Below are 23089 nucleotides of genomic sequence, written 5' to 3'. Positions count from 1 at the left end.
CGCCAGTTGAAACTCCTCTACTGGAGAAAGCCTGAACTTTAAAACCATATTAATTCTAAGGTTTCTCAGAACATGTCTCTACGGTAAATTTTGAAGTGTTCTGAACTATGCTTGTTTCGATTTGTATTTGTTTGCTCTGTAGTACGAAGTGTGAACATTCTCTTCTAGATGGCACTACGTAAGAACTACAATTGTGCACCCTAGTGCGAAGTGAAGGAACACTTTTTTGAAGAAATTTGTTATTCATAAGTTTGTTCTTTGTTAAATTTCTTTCAGTCATTGTTTGGGTTGGCAGTATAACCCTTCTCTTTCCGCCAGTTTGAATTTGACCAATGAGTAATTTCTGTAATTAATTTTCCACCAATCCTAGATGTCTTCTTCAGTTTTGACTTGTAATCTTTAGCCGACCAATAACATTTTGTGGGCGGGTTGTAATAATTCATGAAACGTCTCGAATTTTCCGCGAGGGTATATAAACTGCTGATTTTCGGGTCTCGGAGCCACTTCAGTAACATCTCTCCTAGTGTGATTATGTAGCAGGGGGCGGGAAGCGCCTCTTTCTTCGGGCAGCAGTTCATCCACAAGGTAATGGCCGTTTAATAACTTTATTTCTTGCTAGCTCAGCAGTTTAACCCTCGGGGCAGGTTCGAAACTTTTCTCATGTAACCTATCCTTAAAATGTAATAGACACTTGGTAAAACTTCGTCTCTTTAACTATAAATTGGGATAGAGAGTGCTAAACCCTCTCGAGTTCCCACTCCTATTGTCTTGAGGTGACTTTGTGTTCACAACCGTTTCTTCTTTTTTTTAAATGTAATAAAGTCTTCTTATACAAGTCACCTCTTCAGTATGGGATTAGCCCTTGTGTATACGGCCTAGTGCCAAATAGGTAAAAGTGTATTAGGAGTGCTAGTTACGCCTCCAGTCAAGTTAGAATTTTGGGCCAGGTAATTAACCTGTTTTTTTACTGAATTGGTATCAGTAGGTTGGGTATCATTACCCCTGTTCTTGTGTGCCCGGAGGGCAGCTTGAAGGTGGAGTTTGGTGTGGCCTTTGAATAGGCTTGAAATTTGAGAGCGGGTTGCTCTTTCTTAAAGATGTATTTTCTGGGTGCCTCGAGCAGGCTTAACTGGGTAATTGGGAGCAAGTGCTCCTTGGCATGATTAGGGTTTTCTGCCCCTTTGTTGAACTTTGTACATAGGTAAAGTTGGGCTCATTGCTCAAGGATTGCGTGTCTGGGCTCGAAGCCCAAATCCATTAACCAATTCCAATTGTACATTCTTAATTTGTTGATATGCTACTGTGTACCTGTTATACTTGTTATTTCCTGATCTTGAAAAGAAAATATGACCTTTATTAAATTTTAAATTAACTCTCATTTCGTAGTTGAGACCTATTCCACCCAGCACCTTCTTTCACATCTGCTGTTCCACAGATACCTCGGAACAATTATTATTATTATTATTATTATTATTATTATTATTATTATTATTATTATTATTATTATTACTGGTTTCAGCTGTCCACTGACTTCCTTACGTGATTTATCTTACACATGAACGCAATAATGATGCCATACACCTGGTAATCAGATCGAAATTATGTCATACCTGGTAATTAAATCATATCAATAATCACACGGTAATTTCCTCATGATTAAAACATAATTAGTCACACGGTAATCAACTCATAATTAAATTGTCACACGGTTATCAACTCATAATTAAATTATAATTAAATTGTCACACGGTATTCAACTCATAATTAAACAGTCACACGGTAATTAACACATAATTAAACCATACTTAAATTATAATTAAACTGATCAAAACGACCCAACTTAAATTGAAACAATCCGTAGCTAAATATTTCAAGGAGGGATGGGGTATCAGTCCTGAGAGCATCTCTCGGACTTCTGGAACTTCTCACGTAGCTTAACTTACAGTACTTGCTATTCATGCAATTACCAATACTGGATTAACTAAAAACTATCTTAAATAATCAGTCCTTCAATCTTCTAAACTAATGGTCTTTTCAAGCATTAACTAACTATGGGTCCCAAATCATATAAATAAATGAATCTTCTCCCGCATACAAATTTCTCAAATCAAAATCAAAACCAAATTCCCCCATTTACAATTAAAATCACTCAGACCTGTTATATAAAAGAACTACGTGCTCATCTTTGGCACTTCTACATTCAAATAAGGTTACATCCCTAACATTATAGCTACAGTTTATGACAAATAATTCCCGGCCCTTCTAGCCATGCCATTTAATTAGGAAAGTACTCATCGTCTATCCTCTGCCGATATCTCGGTCAGCTGGGGTGGTCCATATCGGGTTTTAGTGCTGATCCATCAGCACCACTGGTAACTCCATTTCACCATTAAGACGGAAGTCCATGGTCCTCGATTGCGTTCCGCGCGGGCATCCGGCCACGATCTCGAATTAGCACCTTGTAGTCCGCGGTTCAATATCGAGTTACCCTGTACCTCTCATCCGCTGTTCATTTATTACTACCGTCATGTTCTTGGTGTAGTCACAATATTAATAATTTTACAAATGGAAGTAAGTGTTCGCGATTCCACACAGTTTAATTATTTTTGTCAATCCAACGAATTCAGTCACTACTGATCTCCTATCTGTTGCTTTCCTAGCCTTTTCCTAAATGATTTCAAAGAAATTGGAAATCTATTGAACATCCCCCTTGGTAAGTTATTCCAGTTCCCTTCCTATAAACGAATATTTGCCCCAATTTGTCCTCTTGAATCCCAACTTAATATCTTTCCTACTTTTAAAGACACCATCCAAACTTATTCGTATACTGATGTCCTCCCACGCCATCTCTCCACTGACAGCTTGGAACATACCACTTAGTCGAGCAGCTCGTCTCCTTTCTCCCAAGTCTTCCCAGCCCAAACTTTGCAACAATTTTGTAACGCTACTCTTTTGTCGGAAATCGCCCAGAACAAATCGAGCTGCTTTTCTTTGGATTTTTTCCAGTTCCTGAATCAAGTAATCCTGGTAAGGGTCCCATACACTGGAACCATACTCAAGTTGAGGTCTCACCAGAGACAAATATGCTATCTCCTTTACATCCTTACTACAACCCCTAAATACTCCCATAACCATGTGCAGAGATCTGTACCCTTTATTTACAATCATATTTATGTGATTTTCACAATGATCTTTACACATATTTATACCTAGGTATTTACAATGAACCCCAAAGGGAACTTTCACCCCATCAACGCAGTAATTAAAACTGAGAGGACTTTTCCTATTTGTGAAACGCACAACCTGACTTTTATCCCCGTTTATCATCATACCATTGCCTTCTGCCCATCTCACAACATTATCGAGGTCATTTTTCAGTTGCTCACAATCTTGTAACTTACCGGTATTTATTACTTTGTACAGAATAACATCATCTGCGAAAAGCCTTATATCTGATTCCACTTCTTTACACATATCATTGATATATATATAAGAAAACATAAAGGTCCAATAATACTGCCTTGAGGAATTCCCCGCTTAATTTTTACAGGGACAGATAAAGCTTCACCTACTCTAATTCTCTGAGTTCTATTTTCTAGAAACAGAGCCACCCATTCAGTCACTCTTTTGTCAAGTCCAATTGCACTCATTTTTGCCAGTAGTCTCCCATGATCTACCCTATCAAATGCCTTAGATAAGTTAATCGCAATACAGTCGAATTGACCTCCTGAAACCAGGATACCTGCTATATCTTGCTGGAATCCTACAAGCTGGGCTTCAGTGGAATAACCTTTCCTAAAACCGAATTGCCTTCTATCGAACCAGTTATTAATTTCACAAACATGTCTAATATAATCAGAAAGAATGCCTTCCCAAAGCTTACATACAATGCATGTCAAACTGACCGGCCTGTAATTTTCAGCTTTATGCCTACCACCCTTTCCTTTATATACAGGGGCTACTATAGCAACTCTCCATTCATCTGGTATAGCTCCTCCGACCAAACAATAATCAAATAAGTACTTCAGATATGGTACTATATCCCAACCCATTGTCTTTAGTATATCCCCAGAAATCTGATCAATTCCAGCCGCTTTTCTAGTTTTCAACTTTTGTATCTTATTGTAAATGACATTGTTATCATACGTAAATTTTATTACTTCTTTGGCCTTAGTCTCTTCCTCTATCTCGACATTATCCTTGTAACCAACAATCTTTACATACTGCTAACTGAATACTTCTGCCTTTAAGAGATCCTCGCATACACACTCCCCTTGTTCATTAATTATTCCTGGAATGTCCTTCTTTGAACCTGTTTCTGCCTTAAAGTACCTATACATACTCTTCCATTTTGCACTAAAATTAGTGTGGCCACCAATTATGCTTGCCTTCATGTTATCCTTAGCTGACTTCTTTCCTAGATTCAATTTTAAGTTCCTTCAATTTCTCCTTACTTCCACAGCTATTGCCATTTCTAACTATTTCTTTCCAACCTGCACCTCCTCCTTAGTCTCTTTACTTCCCTGTTATAATATAGTGGATCTTTACCATTCCTTACCACCTTTAAAGTTACAAACCTATTTTCACATTCCTCAACAATTGCTTTAAACCCATCCCAGAGTCTGTTTATTTTTATTTACAGTTTTCCACCGATCATAGTTGCTTATTAAAAAACCCCTCATGCCTGTTTTATCAGCCACATGGTACTGCCTAACAGTCCTAATTTTAATCTCTTCCTTCTTTCACATTATTTTTAATTACCACAAAAACAGCTTCGTGATCACTAATACCATGTATTACTTCGGTTTCTCTATAGAGCTCATCTGGTTTTACCAACACCACATCCAGGATATTCTTCCCTCTAGCTGGTTCCATCACTTTCTGAATCAGGTGCCCTTCCCATATTAACTTATTTGCCATTTGTTGGTCATGATTCCTGTGTTTCGCATTACCTTCCCACTTGACATTTGGTAAATTGAGATCACCCGCTACGATCACGTTCCTTTCCCTATCGTTTCCCACATAGCTGATTATCTTATCAAATAATTCTGAATCAGAATCTGCGCTACCCTTTCCTGGTCTGTACACTCCAAAGATATCTAGCTGCCTATTATCTTCAGAAATGAGCCTTACCCCTAGAATTTCGTGCTTGTCATCTTTAACTTTTTCGTAGATTAAAAATTCTTCTTTCACGAGAATGAATACTCCCCCTCCTACCTTTCCTATCCTATCTCTACGATATGCCCTCCAGTTCCGTGAGAAAATTTGTACATCCATTATATCATTTCTCAGCCATGATTCAACTCCTATTACAATATCTGGTAAGTATATATCTATTAAATTACTTAATTTTATTCATTTCTTTACAATACTTCTACAGTTGAGCACTAACAGTTTTATGTCATCCCTACTTGATTTCCAGTTCTCTGTTCCCTTAACACCGCTGCCTAGCTCACCCTGTTTCCCTGAATGTACCTCCCTATAAACCTTCTAAACAAATTTCCTAACTTATGTGTACCACTGCGGTTTAAGTGAAGGCCATCTGAGCGCAGATCCCTATCTCCTATCCACCCATTAGGATCTAGAAATTTCACTCCCAGTTTCCCACATACCCACTCCATAGTCTCACCTGCTTGTCTTGCGTTGTTAGTACCAACGTGAAACACTACCACCTTCTCCTTTCCCTCCTCCTTCTCTTCTACTTTCTTCAACATCTGCCTTAACCTAATTCCTGGATAACACTCTACCCTCGCACCCTTTCCTCCACACACTTTCCCGACGTGTATAACGGTAGAATCCCCCATGACCAGAGCCTCAACCCTACCCACCCCATTTGATCCCCTCCCCTCCTGGTCAGTCCTATCTTTCCTGACAGCTGCAGAAGCTACTTCCTGCTCCCTTTTCTCCATCCCATGACCCTGTTCCACCTGTCTTTTCCTATCCACTACTCCACATTTTCCTTTCCTACCTCTTCCCTTTCTCCTACTTCCAAACTTCTCGGCAATAGTTCCCTGTTCATCTTCCCTCGGTTGTTCTACCTGCAGTGACTCGTACCGATTTCTCACCGATACCTGTCATGAATTTTGATCCCGAATGGAGCCCTTAGCCTGCAATCTCCTTCCCCTTAAAACATTAGACCACCTGTCTTCCACATTTCCCCCTTTTCCTTCCAATCCCTCTATTTCACCTACTGTATCCTGTACATTGTTTGGAGGCCTGCTTTCTTTCCTGTCCTCTGAGAGTATCCTAATTATCTCCCTCAAGCTCTTCAACTCCTCCCTCATACTCCTTAATGCCTGGCCACACCCACAGTTCCTACACTCGCACTGCTTAGGCATTTTTTACTAAATAATGAAAAGAAAAAATAAGATAACTTATTCTGTGCAAAATAAAAATGAAAGGAAGGAAATATTGTCTAGGTTAGTTCACAAAGAACACACGACAGTAAGTTATTTAATATAGGCTACTACTACACCACAATACTACTTAATTGTACTGTTTTTATTCTTACAGCACGCTAACACGATTAAAATTGCTGTTAATTACTGGAAACAGAGTTACTACAGATACCACAGAAACGGTACTATACTAAACAAATATTTGACAGTAACAGAATAAACACACTACTTTTTAACAAGATGCTATAATACACTACAATAATTTAAAACTACGTTCAGACTAAGTACAGATACTACAATTCACTACAATAATTTCAAACTACGTTCAGACGTATTCTAATTGCAACAGGTTATTACCAAGCAAAAACAGAAAAGAAAATTACCATTCAAGTTCGAAATTCGCAAAACTACTCAAAATTATAGAATAGGCACTCTAATTTCTAATAAGTTACTATACTGCAATACAATAATGTTAAAACTACGTTCGGACGTATCCTAGCTTCTTACTAAGCACAATAGAAATGAAAATTCCAATTAGGCCTAAATTTAGATACTCGCAAGAACTACCGGTAGGTACGGTACTCAAAGATTACCAACAAATTTAAACACGTATACAGATTAATATTAACACTACTCTGTCCTACTATGCTGTAATAGAAGTGAAACCTGCTGTTTGCACAAAAATACACACGAATTTAACAGGCAAGATACTATCTAATATACTGTATCTACACTACAATTCCCAACTGAAATGCGGTTATGTGATCTTTACACATGGTGGATTAATAATATTTTCCCTACTCCGTGGGACAGAGAATAAAAGTGTCCTTAAATGTTGAAAAATATGAGGTGGTTTACAATAATTTCTCAAAAGTATTTCTGTCTAAACTACGCCATGGACTTGAATTCCAGTTATTGGAATGTAGGAACTTGATTATTAGCTAACCGCTCATAAATACTGAAATGTCGAGGGTGTGGAATATAAATTACGGATACTGTAACTGCCTATTCAGAACTACAATGATCGGAATACAAGAATTAGCTGATTTGTATTTATATTTCCTTGATACACTACACCCTTTGTTCACAGACTGTAGCCAACAATGCCAATATTTGAATAAGAAGAGAGACAATAATCAATAACAATTACGGCTGATAACTATTTTGTCAGTGAAATACTGTCTATTCTGTTGAAATCCTTAATTTAAACAAAATTTAAAACAGTATCGCGTTATTAAAAGAAGTTATTACCTTCGTGATAGGTGGGACCGTTGAACTACTATTTGAAATACCCTGTCAAATGCCTGCACTAATAGATATAACCGCTGCCGAAGTTACGACTCTTTTTAATATCCCGTCTTTGTAAGTACCGTATTTATATCAACAAACCTATTGATATTTTAGTAATACAATTAAAAAGAAAGATATATTTTTTCTTTCACGCAGACCTAAATTACCGGTTTAATCTAGCGAACGCCTACGGAGCTACTCAGTGTGAAAACTGTAAATAAATGCCACTAAACGCAGATTACTACAAATAAACACTAAACACAATTATTTGTGGAGCTAAATATATCACACACACACACACACACACGCACACACACACACACAAAATTTGGTTAATTTCTACAATTATTAACTACTTTATCACTGAGATAACACAGAGCTCTTGGAACACTCAACCACTCGCTAGCGCATCAAACAATGTAATTATTAGCGTCACGTATGTCAACACTATGCACTATTCACACGAATTACTCTCCTGCGTTTGAATTTTAGGTTTCAAATCATTAAACAAAGAATTACTAAGAGGTCGGTAACACAGCTTCGCCCTCCGTGAGCTGAAAGTTCCAAATGAGAGGCTGCACCCTTGGCAGTGCTTTTTACCAGAATGAGGTTTCCACCACTTAAAATATGCATATGGCCCAGCCAAGACCAACTACAATATATCAGACCTTAATGCAGCTATCTACATTAGCTAAAATGGCGGCCCGATCGGTTTGTTCAAATGTAAACATGAGCATGTGCGAAGCATCTGTTTAGTTCTTTCTGTTGGTTTGGATTGATTAGGAAACGTTAGTGTAGTCATGTTTTTTTTTTAAATAGGGTTTTAAAACTATTTTGATATATTAGGACGTGTCGATCGTATTGTATGCCTGGATGTAATTCATATTACAGGAGATGCACTCGCATTCAGATCAAGTGTACTTCATGCATCGCACGATTCCGTAGTTACAAGTAATTTATTACGGTGCATTAAAACATTCGAGGATAAATTTGGCAATAGAGAGGATGTGTTCCGTGTACTTGATGAGTTTTTTTTCGGATAAGGCCAAAACTCTGTATTGGTGCCAATCCTAGTACATTTCTCAATCACTATACCTTTTGAGGATTTTAAAAGTGAGGTTATAAAAAGTGATAAAGCTATTTATTTATCTGTGAATGAATATTATATTCTCCTTGTTAAATTAGAGGACAAGGTATCAATTTATATACTGTCCCTTACAGTACGTATTTACGTTGCCAACGATGTGGGTGTTAAATTGTTTTAAACGAAAATAAATATGCTACCAGAGAATTTCAAGTTCATTCTCTGAAGTGAAACAGATATAGCAGTTTGGTGGATCATTAGGCCCTATCAGAATCATTTTTATGAGAGAATTGAAATTCGCAACAAGGTTATGTTTCTAAAAAATTTCTTGAACGAGGTAGGCTGTTATAGGCCTACTTAAAACATATAGTAATAGAAAGGTCATTCAAATAAATGTATTTCTAAAAAAGGTATTGATTTAGACGAAGAAGAATTACAGTCTGGAATAATTTACCAAGGGTGCTCCCTACTATATTTACACCAATTCGATAAATTTCTAATTTCTTTGAAATCGCTTAAGAAAGTACTAAGTAGACAATTGATACGTAATCTGCCACTTGGTTGACAGCCCTAAATTCAGATCATAGGTGAGTTATTAATTAATTGACTGAATTGAAACGTATCAAATATTCCCCCAGGACTGTTATTTTAGAATGCTATCCTATATTACCTATTTCCTTTACCATACTAGTTGATAGAAAATATGTAGCGTATATTTTGAATTATCCACATCTTGCTTATCTAAACATAGGCTATTTCTAGATAGTGTTGGTCTATTACCCAAAGTAAAGTTTCTGTTCGTTATTATTGACAGCTTAGCAATTCAATACGACAATCAAAATGTTATGTATATGTATCACAGGCGTTTACATGGAACCGATGAGTCGGCCATGTTGTTTTTGTTTTAAGGTCTGATATTATTGTAGATGGTCTTGGCCCAGCGCCTCCTAGAGAACAAGGCGTGGCAATACGATTCGTGACGTCACGCGACTGGGCTCAGCCGTGACCACCACGGCTCAGCGCGAGTGGATAGTAGATGAAGCTAATTCCTTACGAAAATTGAAAAATACGCTGATTAAAGTGCATTCTACGAATATTCTTTCTCGTAGACGCGCATATCGGAAATATACCGTAATAATTAGAAAGAACAAATAAAAATGCAAAGAATAATTTTTAAGAGTCTTAATACTGAACAACTTTAATAATATGTCTATATGGCACTTTCTTACGTATATTTAAGAGTCAAAAATGATCAGTTCCTTTTACAAAACTCGCCGTAAGACCTCTCTCTGTCGGTGCGACGCATAAAAAGAAAAAGCAAGCTTTTACAAAACTGAACTTGCTGATGAAAGATAAAAGATAAAAAACAACATGTAAGTACAGATAAAGCTATTAAATAAAAATAATAACGTACAAACTACCTTGCTTACCGTATATTAGTAGCAGTCCAGGAACATGCAAGCTGTAATGCTCAGTGTTGTCGGTCATGAAAACAGGTAAACATTTTTTTACAATAGAAGCCTCACATAAATTAAGGGGGTAAAGAGCTCACACAATTTGGCTGTTATGCAAAGAGAATGATTACAGTATATGCCAACAACAGTTTGTTCATCAAGTCATCAAAATTATATTTGCATTCCCTAGTGTAAATAAATTTACTTATATGATTTTGGACCCTGATTCAAATAACCAGCAAAGGGGGAAAAATTGAAATTCTTAAATTTGAAAAGTAGCATGCCAATTCTTATAACATTTGAACTGACCTTCACCTAGACATTTTCTGAAATAGTTTTCAATTTAACTTCACCAGGTTGCTTAAAATTGAAATGGATATGAGGTGAACATGATATAAGAAAATATAAAAGGAAATCTCTATTAACATTAATTGTTAAAATCCTAAGAAACCATATTAAGAACTTGCATCCCTGCCATTACATTAATAAAAAAGTAGCAGAACACACACTGAACTACTCATTTCATGCTTTATGAACCAGCTGCATTATATAGATATGACACACATGAGAGCAATTAAATAATTAATCCCCAATTTTTCACAGATGCATGTTAGATTCATTACATAACAAAAGCTGGAAGGAGTACTTTCTCCAAGATGAAATTCATAACCACAATGTGAATAGGCTATAATGCTGGAAGAGGAAATTCATAATTGAATTCACAATTACTCAAATAGGAATGTTTACTACTGAAGGAACTTACAGTGATTAGTCCTGAATTCAGAGTTTACACATTTCCTTTGAATGGAATTCATAGAGGTTCATCAACTCAGTGATTAATAATAGTAGTGTACTAAAAAAATGAGAAAGCCTCAGCTTACCACAGACAAAAGGAAAGGATGGTTAATGATTTTGTAGGATATGTGCCACCAAGGTAATGAACCGTATTTGTTAAATGACAAAATACCTGTTTAACATAAAAGGTGCCCTCTCAAATGTAACATCACTCCCTGAAAACATAACACCTGGCAATAAATATGATAAAATAAAAGTGCTCTTATATTACTGTATTCTATTCTAAAGAAACTACTATGGGAAATAGAGCTACTAAATTTGTTCCTTTGCAGAGCAGTTCCAGTCTTGTTTTACAGACATTGAACTTAATTTTTCTTTAAATTCCTGGAAGTTCTTGAAAGAAACAGTACTGACATGAGCTTCATAGGTCTCTAAACTTTGAGCAAGAACCTTGGCCAAACTTTCATTGTCTACTCGACAACGCCTATCGTCTGGAGCTTCTCGGTTGGCAGATGTGGTATCAGACAAGTACTCTGGGCAGTTTGGAAACTGAGAAGGAACAGCTCCTAAAACGTTTAGACCAAGTTAGAATGCATTCGCCTAGATATAAATGCGCTCGTCTATTAATTCATGGCACCATTTACTTCACAGGACCATGTCATGTCTTAGATATATCTGGTTGATTTTAATATAAAATGAATAGCACACAAGGAGATAGAGAAAAATCATTGAACTTATAATAATTATACAGAACCTAACATAGTTGCAATAAACACAATAACATTGCTGTCTACTCTGAACTAAAAATATTAACCCACACTAAGTGGTATCCCTCGTGTGATATAATAAACAGAACTACCTCACTTGCAGTTAAGGGTCCAGCACAGAAGGAATACTTGAAAGCCAATACCTTACATGCCTTCATAATTTAGGCCCTATAAGTTTTCCCAGAATATCACTATACCCACAACAGTAGTCCTATGAAGTAATGTGAATACTCAGCACATTCCAAACTAAATGTAATAACGGGTCAATTCAATACAGCAAATGCTTAAATCAGTAAGATATAAATCACCCTAAAAATCTACTATTTCATTCATAAATAGCAAAGATATAAGAGACCTGTCCACAAACCTTTCACAAGCCTTGGATGAGATAAAGGTGCAGTCAATTTCCTATTTCTCTCATCATACATGCTGGTCGTCCTTTCAACCTCATGAGTTTTGAAATGGAGCTCGCACACCTACAACACAGGGCTCCATTTCAAGGACCATTCCACAACTTAAGTGATTGAATAATTGAAATGATATATAATACACTCATAACTAAGACTTACCTTTGCAGTTTTGGAAGGAACGAAATCATCTCGGCGAATAGCTCGTAACCACTTAGCTTTCTCCGAGTCGACTGTTGGAAACGAGAAAACACTTACTTTACGGCCAGTGCGATAATTGCCCTTACAATTTGGAACACTGCATTTCTAAGGCATCGTTATCCATAATTTGAAAAAACAGTGATCGCAACTCACAACACACCATTAAAAATAAACTCAGTTGTAACCTCACGTGGTAGCCATGCCGGCACTTTAAACACAATTTATCAATATTAACAATTTATAAGTACCATCACCTTTAACTGAACTTACACTAATAGGAATATTAAGCGAGTGTTAACACACAAGACTCGATTAACATTAATATAATCGATGAAAAACACACATATTAGGGAAACGCGTCCTCATACACCAAGCAGCAACAAGCTAACTGAGTTACTGGCATGGGCCTCCTTCAACATACGTCATCAGCTACTCTCATTCGTATTGCCAGGCCTTGTTCTCTAGGAGGCGCTGATATAGCCTATCCACGGCCCACTAGAAGTCAAATAGTGTGACCATTAGGTGACCAGTGTGTGAATGAGACATATCCGTGCGATTGTTTTTCGTAGGATCTCCTGTAATTAATGTTTTTCCCCATTACCCCCTCTACTCTGGGGTAAGTCCCCGCCTCAGTGAGGTGTCTTGACACAAACCAGATGGCCCCGGTACTTTTCCACACAGATATAACGAAGTATTCTTTCTCCATACGTAAGTTATCAGCCAAGAGGACATTACACACTCTAAATAAATGCCCCAATTATAACTCTCTTCTAAATCGAAAAGCGACGCCAGAATTTAGATTCTATTAATTTTCACATCGTAGCAAATACAGTAGAGACAATACGCGACACTTACGGATTTAGCCTTGTTAAAATGGAAGACAATTCGACGGTGGCGCTCCTAGTGACTTGACCTGAAAAGTCGCGCTAAATTCAAATATCAATGGAAATGCATATACGAAAATGGATAAATAAAAAACGTCTAGAAAGAAAGTATTATTGAAATATTAACTTCGAAGTTGCTAAAGCAATTCTGGATAAATGAATGAAGAATTATTTAAAAGGTTATTATCTAAAGACTGAAAGTAGACATATAAACAAGATGTGAAATGGACTGCTGTGAAATGGCTTGATCTTTCATTTATGCATTACTTTTTTTGCTTTAGCATTCCTGCCTGAACGTTTACGGTTAGATTCGTCTTTTTTCTCATTTAAAAAACATTGTATCATCACATTAAGACACTTGTCAATAAAAATATCGGCACATTCGTTACACACATGATGCAATGAATTAACATCTAAAAGTTGGACAATTTTCGTCTTAACATGACGCCTACTAACAGAAAGAAAATCTATAAAATCCCAGTTATAATCTGAGAAAAGGGATAAAAGAAAGAAAAGTATGAAAATGTTGTCGATAGTGATGCTTTGAGGAATATTTAAGTACAATTAGAGTAAAAATGTAACACACCCTTGGCTGTATAGTCGAGGATTTCTAAAGTCGCTGGCCTGGAAATGATCTGAACAGATCTTATAATTCTTATATAAGCGTAACGTCCCTTCTTTCTTGTACACCTTATCCAAATCACTTCTGTGACATTTCAAAACCCACAGATCACACCTACAACACCACCTCGGTATTGAAGGTTAACTGCTGCACTATACAATAAAATATGCGTATTATATTTTAAGCCAGTTAAAATATGGGTCGAGCAGGTCAGAATATTGTGAAATGCTATAAAAATCTTTGTCACTGGAAGAATATATATGCAAACACAATACTACTTACATTTTCTTGTCACGGGAGAAGCGAAAGAAAGACCGCGCATTCTTCTCTACTTCATAGTTACTGTAGCCAAACACAGCACATACCTTTCCCGTCCTGTTGAGAGGAGATATCAAGGAATTACACACGCTACTATTTAATTATGTCAACTCACTGAAAACGCATAAATAACTCCAAAAACTTCACACACAAATACACGTGCTAGGTGCTCTTATGACAGAATCAGTAGTTCTCAGGTCTACCCGCTAGAGAGAGCTCTAATAGCTGTCCCTCGATATCTCGCTGAGTGTCGCGTATTGTCTCTATTGTATTTGATCGTAGACAATCAAGTTGGCCCTGCTAATTTAAAGATGGCTCCCATATTTCGCTTCGACTGAGCTCGATAGCTGAAGTCGCTTAAGTGCGGCCAGTATCCAGTATTCGGGAGATAGTAAGTTCGAACCCCACTGTCGGCAGCCCTGAAAATGGTTTTCCGTGGTTTCCCATGTTCACACCAGGCAAATGCTGGGGCTGTACCTTAATTAAGGCCACGGCCGCTTCCTTCCCATTCCTAGCCCTTTCCCGTCCCATCGTCGCCATAAGACCTATCTGTGTCGGTGCGACGTAAAGCAACTAGCATATTTCGCTTCGAAAACCACCGATGCAACCCTACCCATGACTTCACAGGCTTCACTCTTCTGCGGGCTCACCGCTGGACAAAAGAAAAGATTGCGCAATAGATCTCGGTGATGTTGATATTTATTAATTTCAAGATTTCTTTCCTCAATGTAGCGTTACGTCTGCAATTTAGATGAACAGTCAGTGGTGGTGGTGGTGATTGTTTTAAGGGGAAGTACAACTAGGCAACCGTCCTCTATATAACACTAATCAGAGAGAAAAAACGGAAGGGGTCCGACACTTCGAAAAATGAAGATATCGGCCAAAGGAAGACAAGGGCCTCGAAGGGCATGAAAGTGAAATGAAAGACTCCCTGGGCCTCCATACGTAAAACCGTCGGGGGTCTGAAAAGAACAAGAGTTGCCAAGGAAGGTTGGATAGGATAGATGAAAGTGAGAAGCCTGGCACAAGTAAGTGGAAGCAATGCCAGGACTCAGCTGAGGGCCTCGTGGTCACCATCCCACACTCCAAAGTTCAGAACCCCTAGGGGCCCCTTTTAGTCGCCCCTTACGACAGGCAGGGGATACCGTGTGTGTTATTCTACCGCCCCCACCCACAGGGGGGTGATCAGTCAGAACCAGAGGTCCTTGGATCATGCCCCTGTCGGGTGCAATATATAGCGCGAATCGAACAGGGCAAGGCCCCGGCTGGCAAATTACGCATGTTCGAATAAATTACATTTTCTCGAGAAGCATTGTCCAATTTTCAAAATAATCTCGGCGCCAAATTCATAATGTTTGTACATTTAAGTCTAGGTATGGAAAACAACGTAGTTCCATTTGAGAGAGAGAGAGAGAGAGAGAGAGAGAGAGAGAGGGAGAGGGAGAGGGAGAGGGAGAGGGAGAGAGGGAGAGGGAGAGGGAGAGAGAGAGAGAAAGTATCGCAGCAGATACTAGCCATTCTGGAGAAGCACTGCAAGTCCGATCACGAGCCCCTTGGTAACATTACTGGTAGTGAAAACAGAATGTCAATGTCTTAAACGGTTCACGAGTTATTTTAGGTGGGCATCTTAGCTAAAGAACCTTGTATTAGTAATGTTAAACTACTAACAAAGGGAAATCTATACGAATAACGCAAAATAAATGATTCTAAAGTGTCTGTGGAATCATTTTTTTACTCAGCGGTCGTGAGTGGAATCATTTTTTTACTCAGCGGTCGTGAGAAGAATCGGACAGCTGTATTTATTAATATTTATCCGAAATAAACTGTCTAGTTTTTGATAAGTTAACGGGAATATTTTAAAATTAATATTCAGTTCATGCCTAATGAATTTAACGTAGTCTTTACTGTACGAAGTATACGCAGTTTCATAAAAGATCAGTATTGTAACGTAAAAACCAGCAGGTTTATACTCTTATTAGTTTTACATCCCAGTAACTACTTTTACGATTTTTTTCCCCGCAGTACTCTTTTGCACGTGCCGGTAAATTTACCGACAAGAGGCTGGACAGGAATCGAACCCCCAAACTTGGGCTACGTCTCAGCCACACATACATGCTTTTGGTCACTTTTCTCTTGTGCCTTTGATAAATCTTTGTATGGCCTTGGAAATAGCAAAGGAATGGGTTATGACCATTCTCAGACTAAAACAAAAAGCAGGACGTCATTATTTCTATTCGTGTGTTTATCACGCACGCTGTTTACGGTATCTATATGACAATTGACTACCGGTACGTTTCGACTCGCTTTTGCTGTTTCAAAATATTTGCCCGTGAGGCATGCACGGACATTTTATAAGACTTCCCAAATCACTTCAGTTACAGTACTGAGTTTCTTCTAGATTCCATGTTCCAGAATGAATGAATCAATGATTGATTGATTGATTGAAAATGATCGTTTTAATTAATTGTGTCAGGGGCGTTTACCTTCCCATCCATTATATCTCTTGCGCAGAAATTTCTCGCGCATCGTATTGTTTTATATCCACAACTTCAAGCTCCACCTCTAGCGAATCAGAGAGCGACTTGCAATGAAAGTTGAGCGTACGCCTGCGCAGAAGGTTAAAGGCTTTTGTGGCATTGAACGGTTCGAAGTTATTAATACTCTGCTCAAGTCACGTTGCTGCTGTTGTATTTGTTTGGACGTGTGTGAGTACAGTTCACGAAGTGCGCTTAAGTACTGATATTATTTGGAAAATGTCTGAGAATCACTTCGACGAGTATGAGCATTATAACTTCGAATATGATAAACACCTGTTCGCCGGTCACAGTGGTAAGCAGAGAACAAAGAAGGAAGCTGAAGAACACACTAATCACTTCGATCCCAGCGGACATAGCCGTAAAATCGTTCAGAAGTTACATAATGCTGAGCAGAAGAAGAAGCTGGAGAACTTGAAAGGTGGTCCCAAGAGTTAAGTGTTTCAGCTGTGGACATTTCCAAATGGACTGCTTTTCGTGCTACGGAATGGATTAGAAACGTTTATGGCTGTTACATTACGGACTAGTGATCTCGTTGTTGGAAGTATTGTGAAAGAAACTTTAAAACTTTGAATCGATTACTCAGAAATGTTGGAAGTTACAAGCAGTTGGGTTATACAAACTCTTTGTGCACTACATTTTCCCTACCTCGAACAACAGTGGTCGAAACATCGTTTGAAATAATTGTATTAACTGGAACTTGTCTATCCAACAAGACTGTACTGATGCTAATCGAAGTATCGATAGGCTTTCTGTGATACTGTATAGTCCTTTTTTAATTTTTATTTTTGTCCCTATGAAGAGAGGACTGAATACGTCTAGGCCTCAACAAGTGTTTTTTAAGAACAGTGGAACTGTTTGAAATATCTGGCAAATTAATTTCACTCAAGTGATGACGCACTTTTATTTATCCAACAGGATTTTATCTGCATTGCAAAAATATTGAATTCTATTGTGTATTTCTGACAAGTTACAAAATACATCTTTTATTGGAGATTTAAGATTGGTATTTTTTAATTGTTTTATCCCTATGTTGAATGTTTTATGTACGGTAGTTATTGATGTTCTGAAGTTCACCTTAGTTACCCCTCGTTGCATATTTACGAAGACTTATGAAAGTTCGTTGGGTAAATATTCGGAATACGTACTGGTATTTTTATGAATTAGTTTTTATGCTGGTCATTTCTGGTATTCATTTGAAAATCTTGTCTTTAACTGGTTGTCTTTTAAAGGAATATTCTAATTGTACTGTGGGTTCTCAAATTTTAAGTGAATGTGTTTTAAGAATGTGTTTCTTTTTGCTAGAGATATCCTGGCTAGAAATGGCTCTGTTGTGGACGCTGTTGTTGCTACAATGTTCTGCAACGGGCTAGTGAATTGCCAGAGTATGGGGTTAGGTGGAGGGTTTTTGATGACCCTCTACTTCCGAGAGTCCAAGACTGCAATAACTTTGAATGCGCGAGAAGCAGCCCCTTTGCGAGCTACAGAGAGGATGTTTGTGGATGATCCTAACTTGGCGAGAGTAGGTGGGTATTGTGCTTTAAAAAAAAAAAATTAATTACAATTAACCACTTCAAGGCAGTTCCTTCAAACTCAGCATAGGTAAATGTGTATGAAACTGTCCAATGGTAATAGTATACTGTTGATCTGGTTTGAATCTCCATTTGGAAGTATTCTTGATAAACCATCCTCCATGTAATCTGCATTATGCAGCTGGAAATCATGCTTGTGTCAAAGGGCTAGTTTCCCCATGATAAAGTACTTCCCACTATAGCTGAGTAATAAATATTTTGCATGAACCAGGTTCTGTTAGGCTAGTGGAGAGATGTAATATGAACCTTCCTTGTTAACTTGGAAGTTTGATTGGCCTATTGTAGAGCCAAATTTGTGAACTACAACAAATTTAGACCAGATTTGTTCAGTGTACAGTAATTGGTGTTGTGCATGGGATCGAAAGTTGTTCAGTTGGTATTGTTTGCACACTATTTTCCTCCCAACAGTTTTTGTAGTCCTGGATTTGTCTTCTTGCAAGCAAAATATTTGCTTTTATTTTATCTTATAATTTGCGGAATTGCAAATAGATACTGAGATTCTTTACCTTACAATGAAAAGTGCAGACAGTTTTTTGTTGGTTTTAATTTTGTTCTCTTTGTATGGGGCTTAAATAGTCTGTATCAATATTGTCAACTCTTGGTGTGCTGTACTGGTTGAAGATTAGATTCAGGATCTAGTAACTTGTTGGATTCCTTAAATTTTTTAATGTCTTATGAGAACGATACGTCAAGCCATATTAGTTCAAACTTGCAATGAAAACTAGTTTAAAAGACTGTACTTACACCAGTCTGACTTTCGATTGTTGAAAAAGTAGTTAATAGGGTTTACACATTGCAAGTTAGTTAAATATGTAGAAACTGATTGGAACAATACAGATATTGCATAGAATTTACTATCTGCGTTACTGGTTCCTGATAGTTTTGTCATAGACAATCTTCATTATCGCTTGCATACCTTCATTGTAAGGGAACTCTGTAACACTAAAGCACTTCTACTGGAAAACTTATTAATTTTCAGAACCGATTGCAAAAGCAGTGATTAAATATTTACTTTGTAACAGGGACCATCTTATGCACCTGACATGAGGAGGAGAAGGCTGTTTCCTCTGACACTGTCGTCTGTACTACAATGCTGGGCTCTGTTTCATAAAACTAATATTAGAACTCGTAAAGGTAATCGTAAGTTTATCACAGTTTCAAGATTTATATGCCTACGTGATCAATAAAATGCCTTCACACCTGGTAGTTAATTAGCGAGCTGGTACAATTGATGGTTAGAATCGGTTTGATGCATATGATGTTGGTTTGAGCTTGTTCCTGGCAGTAGGCTAGTGCTTAACTAAAATCAGCTGTTAATCTATGTTCGATAGGCTTGCTTTGATATTTTTGTTGTTCTGACTATGATGCATAGGAGAGTGGGGTAAAAGAGGTGGAAGGGGTATGATGCGCAAAGGTATCACCCAAATATCACTATAAAATTTGTCACAAATGGAACATAATAATTGCTTTTACACATATCAAGTGAAAAATCCCTGGCAAATTAAGAAATACCGTCGTTATTTGAGAAATATGAAAACATATTTAAGGCTTGTAGACAGGACTGGTTTATGTCGTACTACGCTGCTGGTGCCGTCTTTTGTTACTTTCTTCAGGTCCAGGGCTAGTACCGTGGAATGGGAGGGCTATGTCTGTGGATTCTCATTATCTTTGTCCATTCGCTGCTGGTGCCGTCTTTTGTTACTTTATTCAGGTCCAGGGCTAGCACCGTGGAATGGGAGTGCTATGTCTGTAGATTCTCATTATCTTTGGCCAGTACAAACAGCAAAATGGAGGTCAAAAGAAAAATAGCATGATCCCTGGAATATTTTTATTTCTGTTCGAACGAAATCACTAGTCCACTGAATTTTTCTTATGTACATTGGCCATATCATTTTGTCGCCTATTAAATATTGCATATCGCGATACAATTCATGAAATGATGTCATTGACAAGTGAAGAATGAAACGAAAGCAAAGAACTTCAGTGAACACAGATATCACACACGAAATTGTTCAAAGTGTAAGACAAAAGACATACGTGTGTCACTATGAGCGCAACACCAAATGTACTTGTAAAGTAGTAAAGTACGTATTAATATTCTCCAAAAAACATATATTTCTTAATTTGCCAGGGATTTTTCACTTGATATGTGTAAAAGTAATTATTATGTTCCATTTGTGACAAATTTTATAGTGATATTTAGGTGATACCAATGCGCACTATAGCCAGGTGGAAGTAATGTGAGAAGAAATTTCCTTTGCAGGAAGTGCTAGAGTAGACTATTTGCAGCCTATTGCACACTAACTTTTCTTTTTTAATGTGCTCTTAAAAAATCTGAGATGAATTAGCAATACCTTAGATTAGTGTGGTATAAACAAAATTTCAAAAGGGTAGAGCGAGTCTCAGCAGAACTGCACCAGGGAAAGGTCCCCAGCTATTAGCCATTTTATGGTTGAAGTGTCTCAGCCTTAGAACCCTAACATCGCTGACACTATCAGGCCATACACCCGCGGTATCCCCTGCCTGTCATAAGAGGTGACTAAAAGGGGCCCAAGAGGCTCTCAACTTGGGAGCGTAGGTTGGCGACCACGGGGCCGTTAGCAGAGTCTTGGCATTGCTTCCACTTACTTGTGCCAGGCTCCTCACTTTCGTCTATCCTGTCCGATCTCCTTTGGTCAACTCTTTATTTTTTTCTGACCCCAACGGTATTAGAGCATTGCAAGGCCTAGGGAGTGTTTCATTTTCACGCCCTTCGTGGCCCTTGCCTTTCTTCGTTTGTTACTTCATTTTTTGAAGTGACTGATCCCTTCTTTCTTCTTTTTTCTCTCTACCCCCTGTAGGTGGGGGACGCAGACGAAAAATACACCCACGGTATCCCCTGCCTGTCGTGAGATGCGACTAACAGGGGCGACCAAGGGATGATTGTCTTAGAACCATGCAACTACTTTTGATTAGTACCATCAACGCGGGGAACACCATGAGTCGCCTTTACTTGCGCGTAGTGCCTCTATATTAGGTACGAAATAGGTTTGCGATTAGTATAAGTAGCGAGTTGGTTCGTCTGTGGGTTTCCAGTACCCGTGAGTCGTACCCATGTGAGCAACACCGCGGGTCTGGGTGTTGCCTGCGAGTTGTACCACTATATGAGCGACACCGTGGGTCTGCGTTGCCTGTGATTAGCACCCACTATGTGAGGAACACCACGGAAATACCAGCACCCGTGACTAGTACACCTAGGTAAGGAAACTCATCGGTGTGCGTTGGCTATGAGTGGCGCCATTGTGTGAGAAACACCATAGGTCTGCGTTACCTGTACGACGTACAATACTTGCGAGTAGTATCATCATGTGTGGACCACCGTGAATCTTCGCTACTTTTGGTTAGTACCCCAACATGACAAATATCATGGTTCTACTTTACTAGCAATAAGTACCATTCTGAGGGGCCTTAGCCCTGGATTTTGGACCCCTTTAGACATCAAGCATCCCCGATTCAGGATTGTGCTTTATAAGTGGTCCCTTGGTCAGTAATACTCTTACTTAAGATTTTTTTTTGAGTGGGATCCACTGTTTTTTGTTTTTTTGGGTTCATGTCCATCCATTCATTCTTCATGACATTATTTTGGTCAGTGGATGATTTTGAACTTTTTGTTGACATTTCATTTCGTACCATTAGCGGCCGATGCCTCGATGTTAGGCCCCTTTAAACTACAAGCATCATCATCGTCACTACCAGGCCAATTCACACATAGTTTAATTCTAAATTTAGTCCACATGAGCATTACGTTCAAGAAAAGTTTCCCATATCGATCAACAAATGCGGTTTCATATGCACTTGTTCTATCAATTAGTGTTCCATCAAGTACTCAAACTAAAGGAATACTGCTAAGTTCAATGAATGTAGCAAACGCGTCCACCATAGTCGGCCAGACATGAAACGTCCTGCAGAAGGGTATAGTCTATCACAGTCACAACTCTGCAAACAGTCTCTTTCGAAATGCCATGCTTATCAGAAACACAGTGATACTGTGTAACAACTACCTAACCAGTCAACTGCAAACTGAAGCTTCCTGTTTTGAGGTTAGTGCTTCATTCCATGCGGTGGGATATTCTAAGATATTACCAGTTCTATCCAGAACACATTCAAACGTTCTGTAATGTAACTTAAATCTCTCATTGCATTTGTTCCATACAAGTACAAGTCGTCCCTTGCATAAGATTTTGTGGACGGTGAATATACTCTCGTACCTGATCACTATTTGAATTGGTCTACCAGTCCACTGATCTTCACAAGTTTATGCCAAAATTTTAAAATGCCATTCGCTTTGTTTTCACGATTCAGTCAAAATAGTCGTGAAATTAATCCCAATAATACGAGTAACTTTTGTCGTGTTGTCTACCAAATAATTAGGATCAGTTTCAAGACTTCTTACACTATGTCTTCTAGCTGAAATATGCGAAGATCAAAGTCTAGATGCTTCATCACAACTACGGGAAATGCATAAAGTACACATAGGAAGGGCCCCCACTGCCTTGAGCAGAGTTGCGTGCTGTCATTTAGGAATGGAGTAAAACTGGGCAACTATTGAATTGTAGTGGAATAAATGAGACATACAAGAGTCGGATATTTCACAAATTGTGTGGAATTAATCGGCAATTTCTTGTTAAAACTCTTTAATTTCATGTTTACTTGTTTTTGAGGAGTCTTTTTCTCTCTCATAATTAAAATGCAAAACACTACCAG

General features: G+C 38.2%; 2 protein-coding genes across 4 annotated transcripts in view; both read left to right on the top strand.

Moving 5' to 3' along the window:
• The window catches only part of LOC136878998 (scoloptoxin SSD14), a 437789-nt gene that overhangs the window by 352630 nt on the left and 62070 nt on the right, over positions 1-23089 (top strand). For all 3 annotated transcript variants that reach the window (XM_068228921.1, XM_067152675.2, XM_067152674.2), the window contains one exon: positions 18060-18280. In XM_068228921.1, coding sequence (XP_068085022.1) covers positions 18060-18280 — 221 coding nt within the window. The remainder of the gene's footprint in view (positions 1-18059; positions 18281-23089) is intronic.
• On the top strand, positions 16885-17755 carry LOC136879000 (nuclear protein 1). The gene has a single exon (XM_067152676.2). It carries the CDS (start codon positions 16974-16976, stop codon positions 17190-17192), a length of 219 nt encoding a protein of 72 aa, XP_067008777.1. The 5' UTR covers positions 16885-16973; the 3' UTR covers positions 17193-17755.

This window comes from Anabrus simplex, chromosome 8, assembly GCF_040414725.1.
Source record: "Anabrus simplex isolate iqAnaSimp1 chromosome 8, ASM4041472v1, whole genome shotgun sequence".
NCBI classification, from domain to species: Eukaryota; Metazoa; Arthropoda; class Insecta; order Orthoptera; family Tettigoniidae; genus Anabrus; species Anabrus simplex.
This window is presented reverse-complemented; position numbering and strand designations above follow the sequence as displayed.

Bases quoted from the DNA above. Each gene is read 5' to 3' on its own strand.
- LOC136879000 (XM_067152676.2), top strand. From the start codon at position 16,974: ATGTCTGAGAATCACTTCGACGAGTATGAGCATTATAACTTCGAATAT.